Source organism: Antennarius striatus, chromosome 15 (genome assembly GCF_040054535.1).
Source record: "Antennarius striatus isolate MH-2024 chromosome 15, ASM4005453v1, whole genome shotgun sequence".
NCBI classification, from domain to species: Eukaryota; Metazoa; Chordata; class Actinopteri; order Lophiiformes; family Antennariidae; genus Antennarius; species Antennarius striatus.
The window spans coordinates 8,165,497-8,180,080 of NC_090790.1; the positions used below are offsets into that span (position 1 = coordinate 8,165,497).

The window sequence follows — 14,584 nt, forward strand, 5'->3', positions numbered from 1 at the left end:
ACACATATAAAGAAAGCTGATGGCTCAGCCAGTACTCTGCTCTTTTACGAGGTGTTTTGTTAGGTGTTCATTTTGGTAGTGACAGCTTGTACTTGTACAGACACAGTGGTTAAAAAAATAGGAACTTCTGTGTGTGTGAGGTTGTCTGTGTATAAGCATATGTGTGTGAATGGCTTGTAATGTTACAAGGTGTGCAGCACAGATTTGTCTGAGTGATTACCGGTATGTACATAAAGTTGGGAGGGAAATGAGTAATGTCAAGTGGCTAACAATATAGATAAATCCTTAAGGCACAGTTTCATTGGTGCCCCTTAGTGTCAGTCGATCTGTTACTCATGTTTCATTTATTAATTTTTTGTCTTTCTAGAAAGCAACAAACTCTATCCCTCAAAGATAGAGGGATTGGCCTCAAAGAGCATTGTATACTCAAAAAGCCGCCGGTCAGATTCAGATGTTAGCAACTGAATTTATCCTTTTGTTAAATAATATTAAAGTTTTTAGAATTCAAAATGGTCCTAGCTAACAGCTGGAATGGATTTTACACTAAAAGAAAGTACCTAATGTGATGCTCTCTAATATGTTGTCGAAAATATTTATTGATATTAGGTTGAGACCACTTCTGGGAGACTGAAACAAAGAATGAAATAAGTGCGAAGAAGAGAGGTACATTTTTTAATAACGGAACACATCCAAATGCAAATAGAAAAGATGCAAGAAAACAGGTCTCATCACAGAGGGACTGCTTCAGTGTGTTCTGTTGTGAATCATCATTTCAAATCAAATGTCAGAGTTCAACAAGTGGTGTTAGGTTCATGGTTACATTTAATATCAGCAACGGGCCTCTGTTAGAAACTGGAGGTCTTGTGTTACAAGATCACGTGATAATTAATAGGTCTTTAACCCATAAAAACACACACCTATTTATCCTTAAAAGAAAATTATGTGGGTTATAACACAAACCAGGTGGACCACATGGAACAGGGACATTTAATGGGCATGTTTACACGGGCGTCACTGTGGGTTCTCTCTCGTATGACATAAGAAGGTTTTGGTTTAATAAAAAAGATAAAAATTGACATTTGATGTTTTATATTTTCCTAACCTGTGTTATTTATAATCCCAAGTACATCATGAAGAAGAAAAATGTACAGACCACAAGTCAAACTCTGACAAGTTGAACAATGAATTAAAGGTGCAGTTTTCTTTAAGAAACTACAAGTGCATCTGTGAAGGGCAGGACAGATTAAATGGTGATCACCAAAATATCCGAAATTGCCCCATCATCCACCAGCAGACACCAACTACATCTTTTGATAAATATACAGGTATCTTACTGAAGGTTTCTCTACTTTTTTTTTTTTTTGTTTTTTTGTGACATTTGCCCAACCAATCCACAAAAAGTGCACCAGAAAGAAAAAAATAACCTGAGCCAAAATAAATGCACTGTCGAAGGCCAAAAACATGAGGTCGTCACTGGTATCCAGCCCATCAACAACAGCCACATTTTTTAACATTCCACCTTAAAGGTATGAGATCTCAGCAAGATACAAGGACATAAAGACTTGATTGGCTGGGTTCAACCCCAGGTCATTTACACTTGGTAAGTCTCAGCGTAAGACCCAGGTGAATTAGCCCATTAAGCTTAAATACCAGAGTCTTCATATCTGTGATGAAAGTTATCATCGTGGCAAGCAAACCTGTAACCTTGAAGAGACAAGGATTAGAGAGAAAGCAATGAGAGAGGTGGGGGCTGGGGGGGGAGGAAGGGTTAGAGAGGAGCAGGAGTGGAAGTGAAAAGAAACAATGAAGGGAACAAGATGGGTTGAAAAAGAGGTGACTGAATCACAGAGTGGAAGTTAAGAAATTAAGGGCGTGTACAGTATTCAGTGACAGCAACAAGCTGGTGGGAACACATTTACTTCAGTATCACCAGTTCACTGTTGACCAGTACCACTTGTCTGAGTAAATCCCGTGTTCCAGACATCAGGTAATACTCTTCCAGAAATACAGAGCAGGCTTTGATGTCTTTGATAGTGTTTCAGTCTAACTTTCAAAGGAAGGCCTGAGCATTAGTGGAGGATTTAACTTCGTAAAGATTCAAAACTCAGACATCCTTTTCTGAAATACGTTCAGTACTCCGGGAGTGTGTTTGTATGTTGGTTATTTTGCTGGTGGAGCTGGGTATACTGAGATAACTGGTTGGACTGGTGTGTTGTGGGCTGGCTGGATTCTGTCTGTTTTGCTGGATGGTTTTCTGATTGAAACTGTTCAAGCTCTCGCTTCCTCCTCATGGCTGACTGCAGTTGCTGTTTTATTATAAGGATTTCACCTTCCAGTTCTGACAGCTCCTGTACTAGCGGGATCCTGCCCATGCCCAGGCTGGTGCCACAGTCACCTGCATCCAAACTCCGGCCCGGTCCTGATGTTACACCTTGCCCTGAACCCCCATGTTCTGGTCCCAGGCCTCGGCCCAAAACTCGCCCTAGCAGGTCAGAGCGACCATTAGAGTTGGTAACAATGGGCAAGTGTTTCTCCAATAGTGGAAGAGTATGTGGATGAGGCAAAGGAGATGAGGGTGGTTGAGAGGGAAGATTCCTGGAGGTTGAACATTCCAGGTCATTCTGAATGTCTTTTGGAAGGACTCTGCGCCTGTTGCAATGGGAGGACTTTGAAGGACTCCAGGATGCTGACTGGTTGCTTCCCTCATTGCACCTAGAAAAAATACAATGTTTTCATCAAATGTCAATTCAAGAAAATAGTGTGTCTTTAAAAGTAGTGGTTATTACATCCCGCAAAGTGGTGATGTATTGTAATTGTCAGTGTTTGTGTGTCCGTCCACCAAATATCTTCACAACCTTTGCAGATAGAAAGATGAAAGAAAAAGCACATTACATTATTATTAATGGGATGAAAATGAAATCACAACCTTGACCTTGAAAAACTAGGTCAAGTTCAAATTTTCACTTTTATACCTTTTTAGGTACACATCTCGAAAACCTGATGAGATATAATCGCAAAAGCAAACGCAACATTTTCAGGAAGCCAGAGGCACAAAAATGTGATGATGTCGCAGGATGTTGCAGTCTCTGAGTGCCGTGTTTTCCTCTGGAACTGTTGCACGTACACATCACGTCAACCCTGTAAGTTCTGTTGCACATACAATACAATGGTATGCCTGCTGTATGTCAAACCAAAAGGGAAGAAGAAACACAACTGGAAAATAATTGCAAATTAAATATTTTCCCAAGCTGCTTGTTGGAAAAGGTCAAGACTTTACAGTCAAGAAGGTCATGTTGAGTTTCCTAGAGGAATACAAGTGTGTGTTTTTCCTGAATGTCTTATTAAATGAAAAAAAAAAAAAAAACTTTAAATATGTCCCAATGTGTATTGCTCTACTCTCTATTGTGTGATATGTTTTATATTTTAACTACACAAGTGACTCGTCCATAAGGATGGTGATGACTGTGTCTTTTGAGTAATGAGTCCTACCTAGTGCTGATTCCCTTCCTCGTGAGGGAATCAGCACTAGGTAGGGTTGAACTAATGCATTTAATGTGGGTTGAACTAATGTATTTATTTTATCGATTGTCTTGGCATCCATAATGATCAGATTAGCAGCACATCTTTATTTATGTGGGCTTGGAGATCGATTAATAAATAGCTGGTGGACTGAGATGGATATGTTGATGGATTGAGATGGTTGTGTTTGTTAGTAGTATCACTATTTGCTGTCACACCCAGTTTTTCTTCTATTTTTATTTCCATGCCTAATGGCCAAGACAATAACTTCCCTTGTTGGTAATGGTCATAGTTGAAGAGCAAGATGTGCATTCAGGAATCATCGAGCAGCATTTGTTCAGGATTGTGTTTGGCTACCAGTAAAGCAGCCAGTGATAAATTGATGGAGGGGCTCTGTCTTAATATAATCATAATCACTTTAATACTGAAATCGAGCAAGTGTTTTAATTTATTTTAATGAACAGCACTTACATCAGGTATTAAAAAAAAAACATTGAAACTAAGGCTCCCTGGGAAACATGTTTCAATTAGCTTACTTCAGTACCAGCAGAAATCCACAGCCTCTCCCATCCAACCTAAAGGTCTTCCTCCATCTTTAGCTAATGAGCACTAGCTGCAGTAACATGGGTCAGGGGATTGAGGTGTCAGTTCGATACAGCATCGCTAATGTCGTCTCTACTGCAGGCTTAAACATACATCACCTGACAAATCCCCTTTGTGGGGCTGTGGGCTGGGCAGGAGAGAAGACGGATCATCAATCGGTGTCCTTCCTTCTAGTCATTCTATCCTGCACAATATTTTTTCATGTACTGCAGACTTACAGCAAAGTACGGAAGAAAGAAGTATTCCAAAAGATTTTCAACTAACACTTTAAAAAAGACAAGGTTATGAAATGCGTCGTTCCACTTGGTGACATATTCGTCCCTTTGAATGCACTGACCATGAGAAAAACCTGTAACATCAAGACTTGCCCAAAGCAGTGTGTTTTTCCCGGCACAGCATCGGCACAAAACAGAAAGGAAGCAGAATGAAAGTGGCATTTGAAATGAAATAGGGGATATTATACAACACTGGTGTCATCCTGGGTTTAGTGTGCTTGCTTTGCTAAAGGCACGCCTTGTCCAGTCTATTTGTTCCAATTATTTTTTTATTATAAAGTTGTGTATTGTATCTCTTTTATGAAATACATGATATAATAACTTGATAACTTGATAAAACTTCATAAAATTCAGAATTTGCAGAATTCTGTGAGGCCGACTGTTAATTTACTTGTTCTGTAAATAGTTCTCTTACTTTTGTGATCAAAAACAGCGATTGGAAGCTCAATTTTGAGGCTGTTCGTTAAATAGTTTTAAAATAAACAATAAATAAATAGAGCAACTTCTTATCAATCCAATCAATCCATATCAATTTCAGAATTAACATAATGTACCGATTTAAGTCCCATCCATTTCCAGCCAAAATACACTCACTTCCGGTATAAGTCCCGCCCATTCCGTACATATATGGATACAGATAATTTAGATGGTTGAACAGATACAGATAAAGATACAGAAAGTGGTGTACTTGCTCATCCCTAGCTCTTACTATTTACGTCCAACAAGGTTTTCTTGTCCTGGGTCAATCACTACAGCCTTTGAAGGCAGGATAGCTTGTGTTAACCTGCAGCAGATCTTTATGCTACACCCATAGAATGAAATATTTCACTGCTGAGCAGTATTTCCCAAATCCGTCTGTCAATACAGATGTTGCCACCAGACATCACAGCTTTTCTTAAACAAGCATGACACAGGTGCACCAGAAAGATACGCACCCTCCTGAAGTGTCCTTGAGTAAGATATTTCCCACCAGCTTTTTGGGGAAATGCATCTCTGAGTAGCATTAAATGACCTCCTGAGCACCTTCCTCAAATATGGTCGCCTTGCTGTTTTCCAGTAACTGCTAGCCGTTGTAATTACACTATCCTGAAAATGCAGTGATGGTGCTAAAGGAGAATTACACAGCTGGAGTGAGGGGAGGCAGGAAGCCCAAATCTTTCCCAGTTTTGTCGACCCTGCAGAGTTTCTATTGTGGCCAGAAAATTCAATCATATAGGGAAAATGCATGTACCCTGTAAGTGACGATATTAGTTTCCTAAAGATCCCAGACATTGCATGATTTACTCGTCATAGTATCTTACAATAATACTCTGCTGGATCTGCTATGTGTTGTGAGTTCAAATAAAGTTCAGTTCACACAGTGAAGGCAAAGGACAGGCAAGCATGCAGAACTGAAAAGCAATCTTTAATGCCACACAGCAGACAAAAACATGCAGGCAACAAAAACTGATACCTCAAGAAGGAAGATGCAAATACTAAACAAACAGGATTCTAATCAACTAAGGTAGCAGATAAAACAAAAGAATAAAGCACATTGAGAGAATGATTCTTCTCTTGAAAACAGGACGAAGTAACCCAAAACCATTACAGAAGGTGTGTACAAACAAATACAAAAACTTATGTACAAAAAATAATGTAAAACTGTCACATATTAGTTTTACATTGAACACATTTAGGAATATTAATAAACCAAGAGTAATCATCTCCCTTATTGTATAGATTTTTGAAAAAAAATGCTATGAATAAGATGACTGACCTTTACCCTATCTTTCCATGGAAAGCCAAATCAAAAGTCGCAGCTACTTTTCATGTTTAATACAGTATATTCATAAAAAGCACGTATATTAAACTATGGAGGAATTCTCCGGACAAAGAACCAAAGGGAAGATTATATTAAACATATTTCCTCCAACTATGCCACCTTAACACTGCCTTTGATACAAAATCACAAGATCCTGATGGGATGACAGATCTTAATTGGATAGTTTTCCAGCTTCGTACAGACAGCTCATAACACTTTACTGTTGCCTCTAGGCTTTTGCAACCTTGTTAGTATGGAAATAAAATATGTTATAGTTCCATCACCATATTTTGCCAATTAAATCTTTACCCCTGTGCTCCTTTCAGTTAAACAATGCCTTTTTTTATGATGATGATGAAACACAGGCATAGAGTTACTCTCTGTACGATATGCCAGATGCATAAAATGTATTTGTTTTATTTTTCCTCTAAGTCCAAATTGGAACCATTCAGCACAAAATCAGGTAGACAGTTCTAATGATCAGGGTTTCTGCAGCAAACTGACAATTTGATGGCACAAATTTTAGACAGTGTGCTGGCAAGGTGCATAAGAGCTTGATTGAATAAGCGTTATTATGCAGCAGTAGGTAGTTTAATCTATCCTCATTACCATAGGTATCACTCGCACGGCCTTCACTCTGTAATTATTAGGTGTGTTTAATCCCTACTTAGAGCGCTCCACCCGAGTGTCTCCTTCACCTGAACTCCCTAGTAGGAATAAATATGAAACTGGACGCTAAAGAATATTTCTTACAAAAAAAGTAATAATATGACATTCATGGTCAAACAAAACTCACTTTTTATAAAAAAAAAGATGACATTTGAAATGAAATATGTCTGGAATCAAATAGCCATAAAGTAAAAAAAAAAAAAAAAAGAGGATATTCTGTAACTCCCACTTTAAAACCATGATAATAGTGGTGTTAAATGACTCTGAAGGTAATAATCATCTGGCTTCCTCACCTTTTAAAATCACATTGAAAGTGACCTATAAGATGGTTTCATCGTTCCCAAAATCTACCACTCACCTGCTGTCTTAAACAATAGTCAAAGCTTTTGATAATTAATGACGATGACAATGATGGTGATGATTATGATATTTATTTTCTGACTTTTCTCTTTAGTTTCTTGATAAAAACTGATTCCTTAACTATAATTTGAACATTTAAATGATGAGTTATTTGAGTATAAAGGAATGGCGTCCCTTTAGTTACTTATTTTGTGCAAATGAAATTTTCACTATGCGATATGTGGAACATTCTAATGTTTTGAGTGGCTTGATAATACCCTGTGATGAGTAACAATAAAATTAAAATAGTAAACAAGCAACATACTACAAAAAAACAACAATTTGACCTTGAGTATAAAGAAAGAGAAGTAGAAATGCTTGAAATAATAAACAAATTTGATACCTTTTGTCTGGCTTGGCAACAGTCTGAAGTTTGTCATCAGTGAAGACTGAGTTGAGGGCCCGGTGTAATCTCTGGAAAAACAAGTACCACACCAGCTGTCACATGCTTTCTGTAAGTTATTTTCCCTCTGTGATAAGTGTGTTGGAGAATGGGAATTTGAGTAACTGTGTGTTTCAATGACCGCGTTTAATGACGATTAGAGTGCTGTGTGTGTGTGTGTGTATGTGTGTGTGTGTGTGTGTGTGTGTGTGTGTGTGTGTGTGTGTGTGTGTGTGTGTGTGTGTGTGGTTCTTCGCCATGTCATGACCGTTTTGTGTTTTATGCGAGCATGTTTGTGTGAGTACCTGGCTTGTGTGCAGCCAGTATTTGAATCGTGGCTCCTTAACCCGTGGGATCACCAGCTTGTACACGATGTGTTCTGCTATTGTGGTCAGAAGCGATAAGGCCACGCCCACACAGAGCATCACAAACAGACCGGAAAAATGCTTTATACCCATCTGTAGCGTCTGCAAAGAAAGACAGGAAAGAAGGAAGAAAGATAGAAATAATAATCAGAGACAATCAAAAATATTCATCTGTTGTTAGTAAGGAAGAAGTTGTTCACAATATAATAAGAAATGATGATATGTCCCCCTGGGTCTATTGTTTTGCACAGACAACAATGTACTTCTACATGCATCACTTTACACAAAGCATGGAAATTCACTGGATTCTCTATAATTGTGTTCTAACATTTGCTTTTTGCTTCTACTCAAATTGCTTGAGTTGTTTGTATCATATGGTTAAAGGAACTGCTGTTTTGTTCTTTCTCAACTTCCATCTTATTACTTAATTTAATCAGTAGACAAAAAAAGCATGATTAAACGACCCCCAAAAATGTAAGAGAGATAAACATCTTAGCTGATGGGTTCAGAGTGTACAACAATTTACACAGTAATCATTGTATCCCCCTTTAACTTTAACCGCGGCAGTAATCCTTCTCCTCATGGACTGGCACAACCGGTCAAGTGTCGTCATCCTGTTTATTTAGAAACGCCTGGAGCTGCTGCTGAGTCTGTGGGGGACGTTGATGTTATCACATTCATGCGCAATCTACCCACAGGTTTTTAATGAGATTGTGCTGGAAACATGTTATTTGGTCATTCTAGAGCTTCAAACCACCTGCTCTGTTGCCTCAGTTGTGGAATGAATTGAGGTACCTGTGAGGTGAGGGTGTGTTCATTTGGAATTAATTTGCAAATGAGTGTGTGTAGAGACTATTTACTGTGTTTAAAAATCAGTGAGTAAATTTTCTTGTTCACCTATGTTCTGTGTTTTAAATAAATAAATAAATAAATGAATATATATATATATGTATATATATGTGTATATATATATATATATATATATATATATATATATATATATATATATATATATATATATATATATATATATATATATATATATATATATATATATATATATAATAAATACACAAACAATAATAATATAACTGAAACCTTATCCTACTCTAGCAGATTTCCAGCAAGGAAGTTTTTGCTAGGGTGTATTATTTTTCCAGGTAATACTTTGGTGCTAGAACATGAATAATTATATTAGTATTATTTTAGCCATTATTGTTCATGAAATGCATAAACTCACTGATGTATTCACCAAAGCCAGAAAACCCTGTAGGGTCTTTTAACACCGCAAGCCCAACCACATCCCATAAGTCATCTCTTTCCATTGTTGTCAAAATTCAACTAAAAACAGCTCACATAGGCAAAACGCTGCATTAGCAAACCTGATGCATTATGCATTTTTTTGTTTTTTCCATAACTTGACTCTATGACACCACAATCACTACACATGCAGCCGCAAAAGCTTTCTTTAAAATAAATAAGTAAAAATTGCCTGTGGGGGCGACGGCACAGGTTTACTTTCAACACCTATCACAAGTACACAGTAGCATAACGGACTGGGAAGTGGAGGGCTAGTCTCCAAACTGAATAATCATGTACACTACTTACGGTCTTTCAACACAGCTTTAAGCAAACAGAAAAATTGATGCAGAGATTAAATCATATGTCTATAAGAAAAATAAAACATGTTTCATGTTACTGAGAGGCTTTTAACTATTGTCTGATTTCTTCAGAAAATGCCCTTAATTGCCTTACCAATAGATATTTTACTGCACTAATTCTAATGTGTAACTGTGAAGAAGTGTGCAGATCTAATATTGCACAAATCCACATGTTTTTAATCGTGCACCTGTTGCAGCTTCTGCAGATGTGAGTCTTTTGTCAGTCGATTATGGAGCAGTTTGCTACAGTTGCAGCTGCAGTGATTGCATTATGAAGTCAAGTTGTGTGTGTGTGTGTGTGTGTGGGGGGGGGTGTTGGGAGGATATGATGGATTAAATTCTTTATTGTAGTATTGTTAGTTGGCAAGCTGGTTGTGAAAGTTCAGAGAGTACTGTCAAATCTGTCTCCAGGGGGAGACATTTTAAAGGCTCTGGGAATTGATTTTACCAGATAAAGATGAAACTACAGCTGCATTATCCTTTAACAGAAATACAACCGAGACATCAATCCAATATCAGCTCCAGTGTATATGCAGGGTAATGTACATCAATCGACTAATCAAACATTTCTCATAGTTAATGCATTCTAAGCTTATTTTTCACCAGGATTTGGCAACAAGCACATCTCTTGTCTCCATTCTATGTGCAACCACTTATGCAAACCACCTGCATATATTTCTAATCTATGAATACCCTCAAAAAGGTTAGCAGCACTCTAAAGTTGGTGTCTTTCATCACTAATTATTTCTTGGTAATGTTAAGGTCAGCCTTCTTAATGTTAGGTAATTGAATAATACTGTATGTCATTTATTGGTATTGATTACTTTAAATGGATCGACTTCTTCATGGACGACAGAGGGCTGGCCAAACACCAGCCCGGCTCACTGGAGTCGATCCATCAGACATTTCATCTTTTTAGAATGCCAGGCCGGCTGCTGGGGGTGCAGCAGTCATTCATTTGAATAAAAGATTGCTTGAAGAAATGCTGAGCAGCACAAATCTGAGTCAGCCTAGTCAGTAATTCATATTGCTTATATCACCTGAACTTCCTGCAGATGTTGTGACAGCATGCTGTCACTGTGCCAAAACACAGTGCTTATGTTCAGACTTGGGTGACGAAGCAGTGTGTACAAGTGACATTCAATTTAGATTCATTAAATATGCAGATATGCATTACTAATTTCACAACAACATCTTTGATGTTGATATGATAGAATTTTTGAAATGTTCCCCAGACCATAGTCCTGTGACACCGGCACTGGCAATAAATGATTTTTATTCTAAGATAACTCAAAGATGAGGCAAAATACTAATCATGGATTTTATTCTGGCTGTAGATGAAAGGTGGGGTATTCCCTGATAAGACGCCAGTTCATCATGGGAGCCATGCAAAACACAAACAATCACTCACATACAATTTTGTGTAACCAATTCACCCAAGCTGGAGAACCCTAAGAGAACCCTTGCAGACATAAGAAGAACATAAAATCTCCACAGAAAGGAACTGAACCTGTAACCTTTTTGCTGGGAGACAACATTGCCTGTGCCACCATGACAACTGTCTAGTTGCTACACAGGGGAAAATGGTAGTCTAATCCTCTCACTCAAATTAAATGCGAAAGTTGGTCATTTAATTATACGTCAGTAGATAGGGCGTCTTTCAAAGAAACATGGAGTGCATTATAATCCTCAAACAATTATCAAATAAATATGTTTTTTAAGAAAATGGAATTCAAGCTGCTTAGAGAACTGCTCTTCTGAGCTTTGTTATCAGTTAGAGGCTGGAGGGCTGGAGGGTCATGGTCTAAACTCCAGATTTGTTGAGGCACAAACATTATTAGAAATATTTTGATTTTCAGTAAAGTATACAATTCAACAGAATATATAATAAAGGCCGTCCAAGTAGTTGAAGGCTGCCGACTCACATAGTCTGCATGGTGAAGTGTTCTTGGGTGCAATAAATAAGAGCAACATGATCTCAGTGGCTGTTCAATTGGTGTGTAATTGTTTATGTGAGTGGCTTTAACTCCTGATGAGTCGATTAAGTATTGTGGCAACCTCTGTGTCTGTGCATGTGTGGTCTGTGCATGTGTGTGTGTGTGTGTGTGTGTGTGTGTGTGTGTGTGTGTGTGTGACAGGGTGATAGTGATTGTGATGGTTAGTGGTGTGTGCAGTATTTGCACAGTTTAAATCATCAGTTCATGATCAGCCCATGAGCACAGAAATGTGCTGATAAAGTGGCGGTAACATTAGTTTTATTTGTGAGGACTAAAAAGCAAGCATACATTTATTTTATTTTTCTTTATGAATATGACATAAGATTCTTATACATTTTGTGTTTAATTGAAGTTGAATTTAATACTCTGCTGACATTTTTTATTTTGTTTGTAGAATAAGCTGTATGTACAGCAGTGATGTGTCATCAGCTTCTAAAGTTGTGTCAAACCAGCAACCAGCAAACTAGCAGTTGCTGGTTGACTTATCCAGTGTTTGTCTGCAGCATAAAAACATCTGGCTGCTGCAGCGATAAGAGCATCCCGGGCGCAGACAGGCCAAGAGCAAACAGAAGGGTTGTGGTACAGAAAACAGAAATAATGATTTGATTGATGCCGACTAACCTGAACTGAGCTGAATTTTCACATTATGGATTGCCGTTTGATTTGTTAGAATTAAAATATTGAACCAGAAATTACATATTCATACAGCCAAAGGTGCTGCTCATAAAATGCAATAAAACTATTTAATTTGAAAGTCTTCCTCACAGTCAACTTTTGCTGCGTAACAGGTCCTTCTGCTCCTACCTCAGTCACAGCGAAACTGCGCTTCCCGCAGGGCACAACCTTGTACCATTTGTCATGCAGCGTGTCCATGAAGCCGTCTGACTTGTACTGACTAACAAGCTCTGAAATGTTGGAGGTGAGCGGAGAGTTCTGAGGGAGGCCAATCCCATATCCTGCCAGTAGAAACACATGGTGAAAAGTTGTTATTGATCCAATACAATAGCTTAATCATTCTCACCTATCCCCCACGTGCTACCACTAGTCTTTTTTCTGGGTTATAGATGTGTGTGAGAAAGTAGGAAAAAGACATAATGTCTGTGTCTCTAAAATGAAGCAGTTGCATAAATATTACAAGTAATTCTCATAAATTCTTGAGACGGCATTAAAGTGTGACAAATCCAGCAATAGCCAATTATAGAAGTACCATGTATCAGTAGGACAGATGCGGTTTGATTTGTATTGCATCCAGGAGGCTTAAGGGTGCATTAAGTAATTAAAAGCAGTGTAATCTGGGAACATGGTAGCCTGAAATGTACCACCATGGGAACACTTTCATAGTTGGAGGGAGGATCTTTCTAAATGGACAAGAAATTAACAGTAAAGAATCTAAGCTGTTGAAAGACAAAAGATTAAATACTGTACAAATCTTAGGTTACTACTATATTTAAATAACCTTATATCAAGGGCCTTCTTAAGTTCTCATGCTTAGTTTGTCCGCAGTCAAGCAGAAAGACCTCTTAAAATGTGATCGTTATAAGAAAGTTATACATATTTAGAAGTTGTTGCAATGCCAAAATATCAGTCAATTCATAATCAATATGTCAATAAATCCGACAATACGGAAAATTTTAAATAGGTCAAATTTTGTGGCCTGAAGAATCAAACAAAGTGCGTTTTGATGTTACCTTCGATGGCAAATGGTTTTCCAACTGTTAGTGTTTTACAGTCTGCATCTATGGAGACCTCATAGTCCAGCAGAGCTTTGTCCATGATGAATGCGTCCAGCCTCTGAGGGTCAGCCCTGCAAAAACACACCAAGCAGTGACAGTGTTATGGCAAAGATGGGATCTTATTGGGATGGTGAGAGCTTATATTTGCCAAATACAACTATAAGCGTTGTGTAGACTAACAATACCAACCAATACATGGTATTGTGTGGGATCAAGTGTGGCCTGAAACGAGGATGAAGGTTTGATTTCATTATACGTGCATTTTTAAAATGGTTTTTGTGGATGACAGACAGAAGGAGCCATAGGCCACTCTTTTAAATGTACTGTGGTGACAAATATACCCATATGGTTATTACAAAGAAATTCTGCAAAACCACCCGAGACAATACAATTTTAAAGTATCCCTCCAAACCTCGCATGAAAAATGTAATTTTTCCATCTCTTCAGGCATTTAATGAACATTACGGTACTTTGTCATCTCACTACAGGGCAGTGTTGTCCTGGTGTTGCATCTCTGAACAGACAGTACGAGTGTGAAGAAAACCCAAGGGTTTATATGCTAGATGTCTTTTTATGAAATAGATAGAAACACATTTGGTGCATGGATGAAAAAGTGCTTCTGTTTTGAGCTTGTTTGCCTTTCAGTCATTGTTATCAATCATTGAAAGCGGGATGCAAATGATTGAATAAATCTGTCATCTTTTACTTTGTTTGAATCACACACACATATATATATATATATATATATATATATATATATATATATATATATATATATATATTTTTTTTTTTATTTATTTTTTTTCTTCAGGAAAGCTTTTGCTGTGGTTTTTCAATACATTTAGTGGCCATATGCCAGTCAAGTGACAGCCTCTTGTATTGGCTGCAGGTCTGTTCAACAGAGGTAAAAACATTAGAGAGCAGCACTCTCCCAGAAACTTTTTATAAATCAACTCAATAGGTCTTTATGACAGCTGCAGGCACTGGTATCTCTATTATTAAGCTTCTTGAAATGTTGCAGTTCAAACTACAGGTTGCATGAGGTTGCAGTTTACATCTGCTATTGTGTGGCATTGCATTTGTGTGTTTTATAATGATTACCCTGCCGTGACATTGAACAATAAACAATACTAGTTAAACTAGCTGAATCATGTTTATGCATCCTAATGACATGAATAAA

The 14,584-nt window shown here is 37.8% G+C and overlaps 1 protein-coding gene across 1 annotated transcript in view; it reads right to left on the reverse strand.

The window, feature by feature from the left end:
* Nucleotides 1-2,129: 2,129 nt before the first annotated feature.
* Nucleotides 2,130-14,584, reverse strand: part of grin3a (glutamate receptor, ionotropic, N-methyl-D-aspartate 3A) — a 38,691-nt gene continuing 26,236 nt past the window's right edge. The window contains exons 6-10 of the mRNA XM_068335142.1: nt 13,360-13,475; nt 12,476-12,627; nt 7,954-8,115; nt 7,610-7,680; nt 2,130-2,712 (exon numbers count right to left, since the gene is read on the reverse strand). Of these exons, the coding sequence (XP_068191243.1) occupies nt 2,130-2,712; nt 7,610-7,680; nt 7,954-8,115; nt 12,476-12,627; nt 13,360-13,475 (1,084 nt within the window). The remainder of the gene's footprint in view (nt 2,713-7,609; nt 7,681-7,953; nt 8,116-12,475; nt 12,628-13,359; nt 13,476-14,584) is intronic.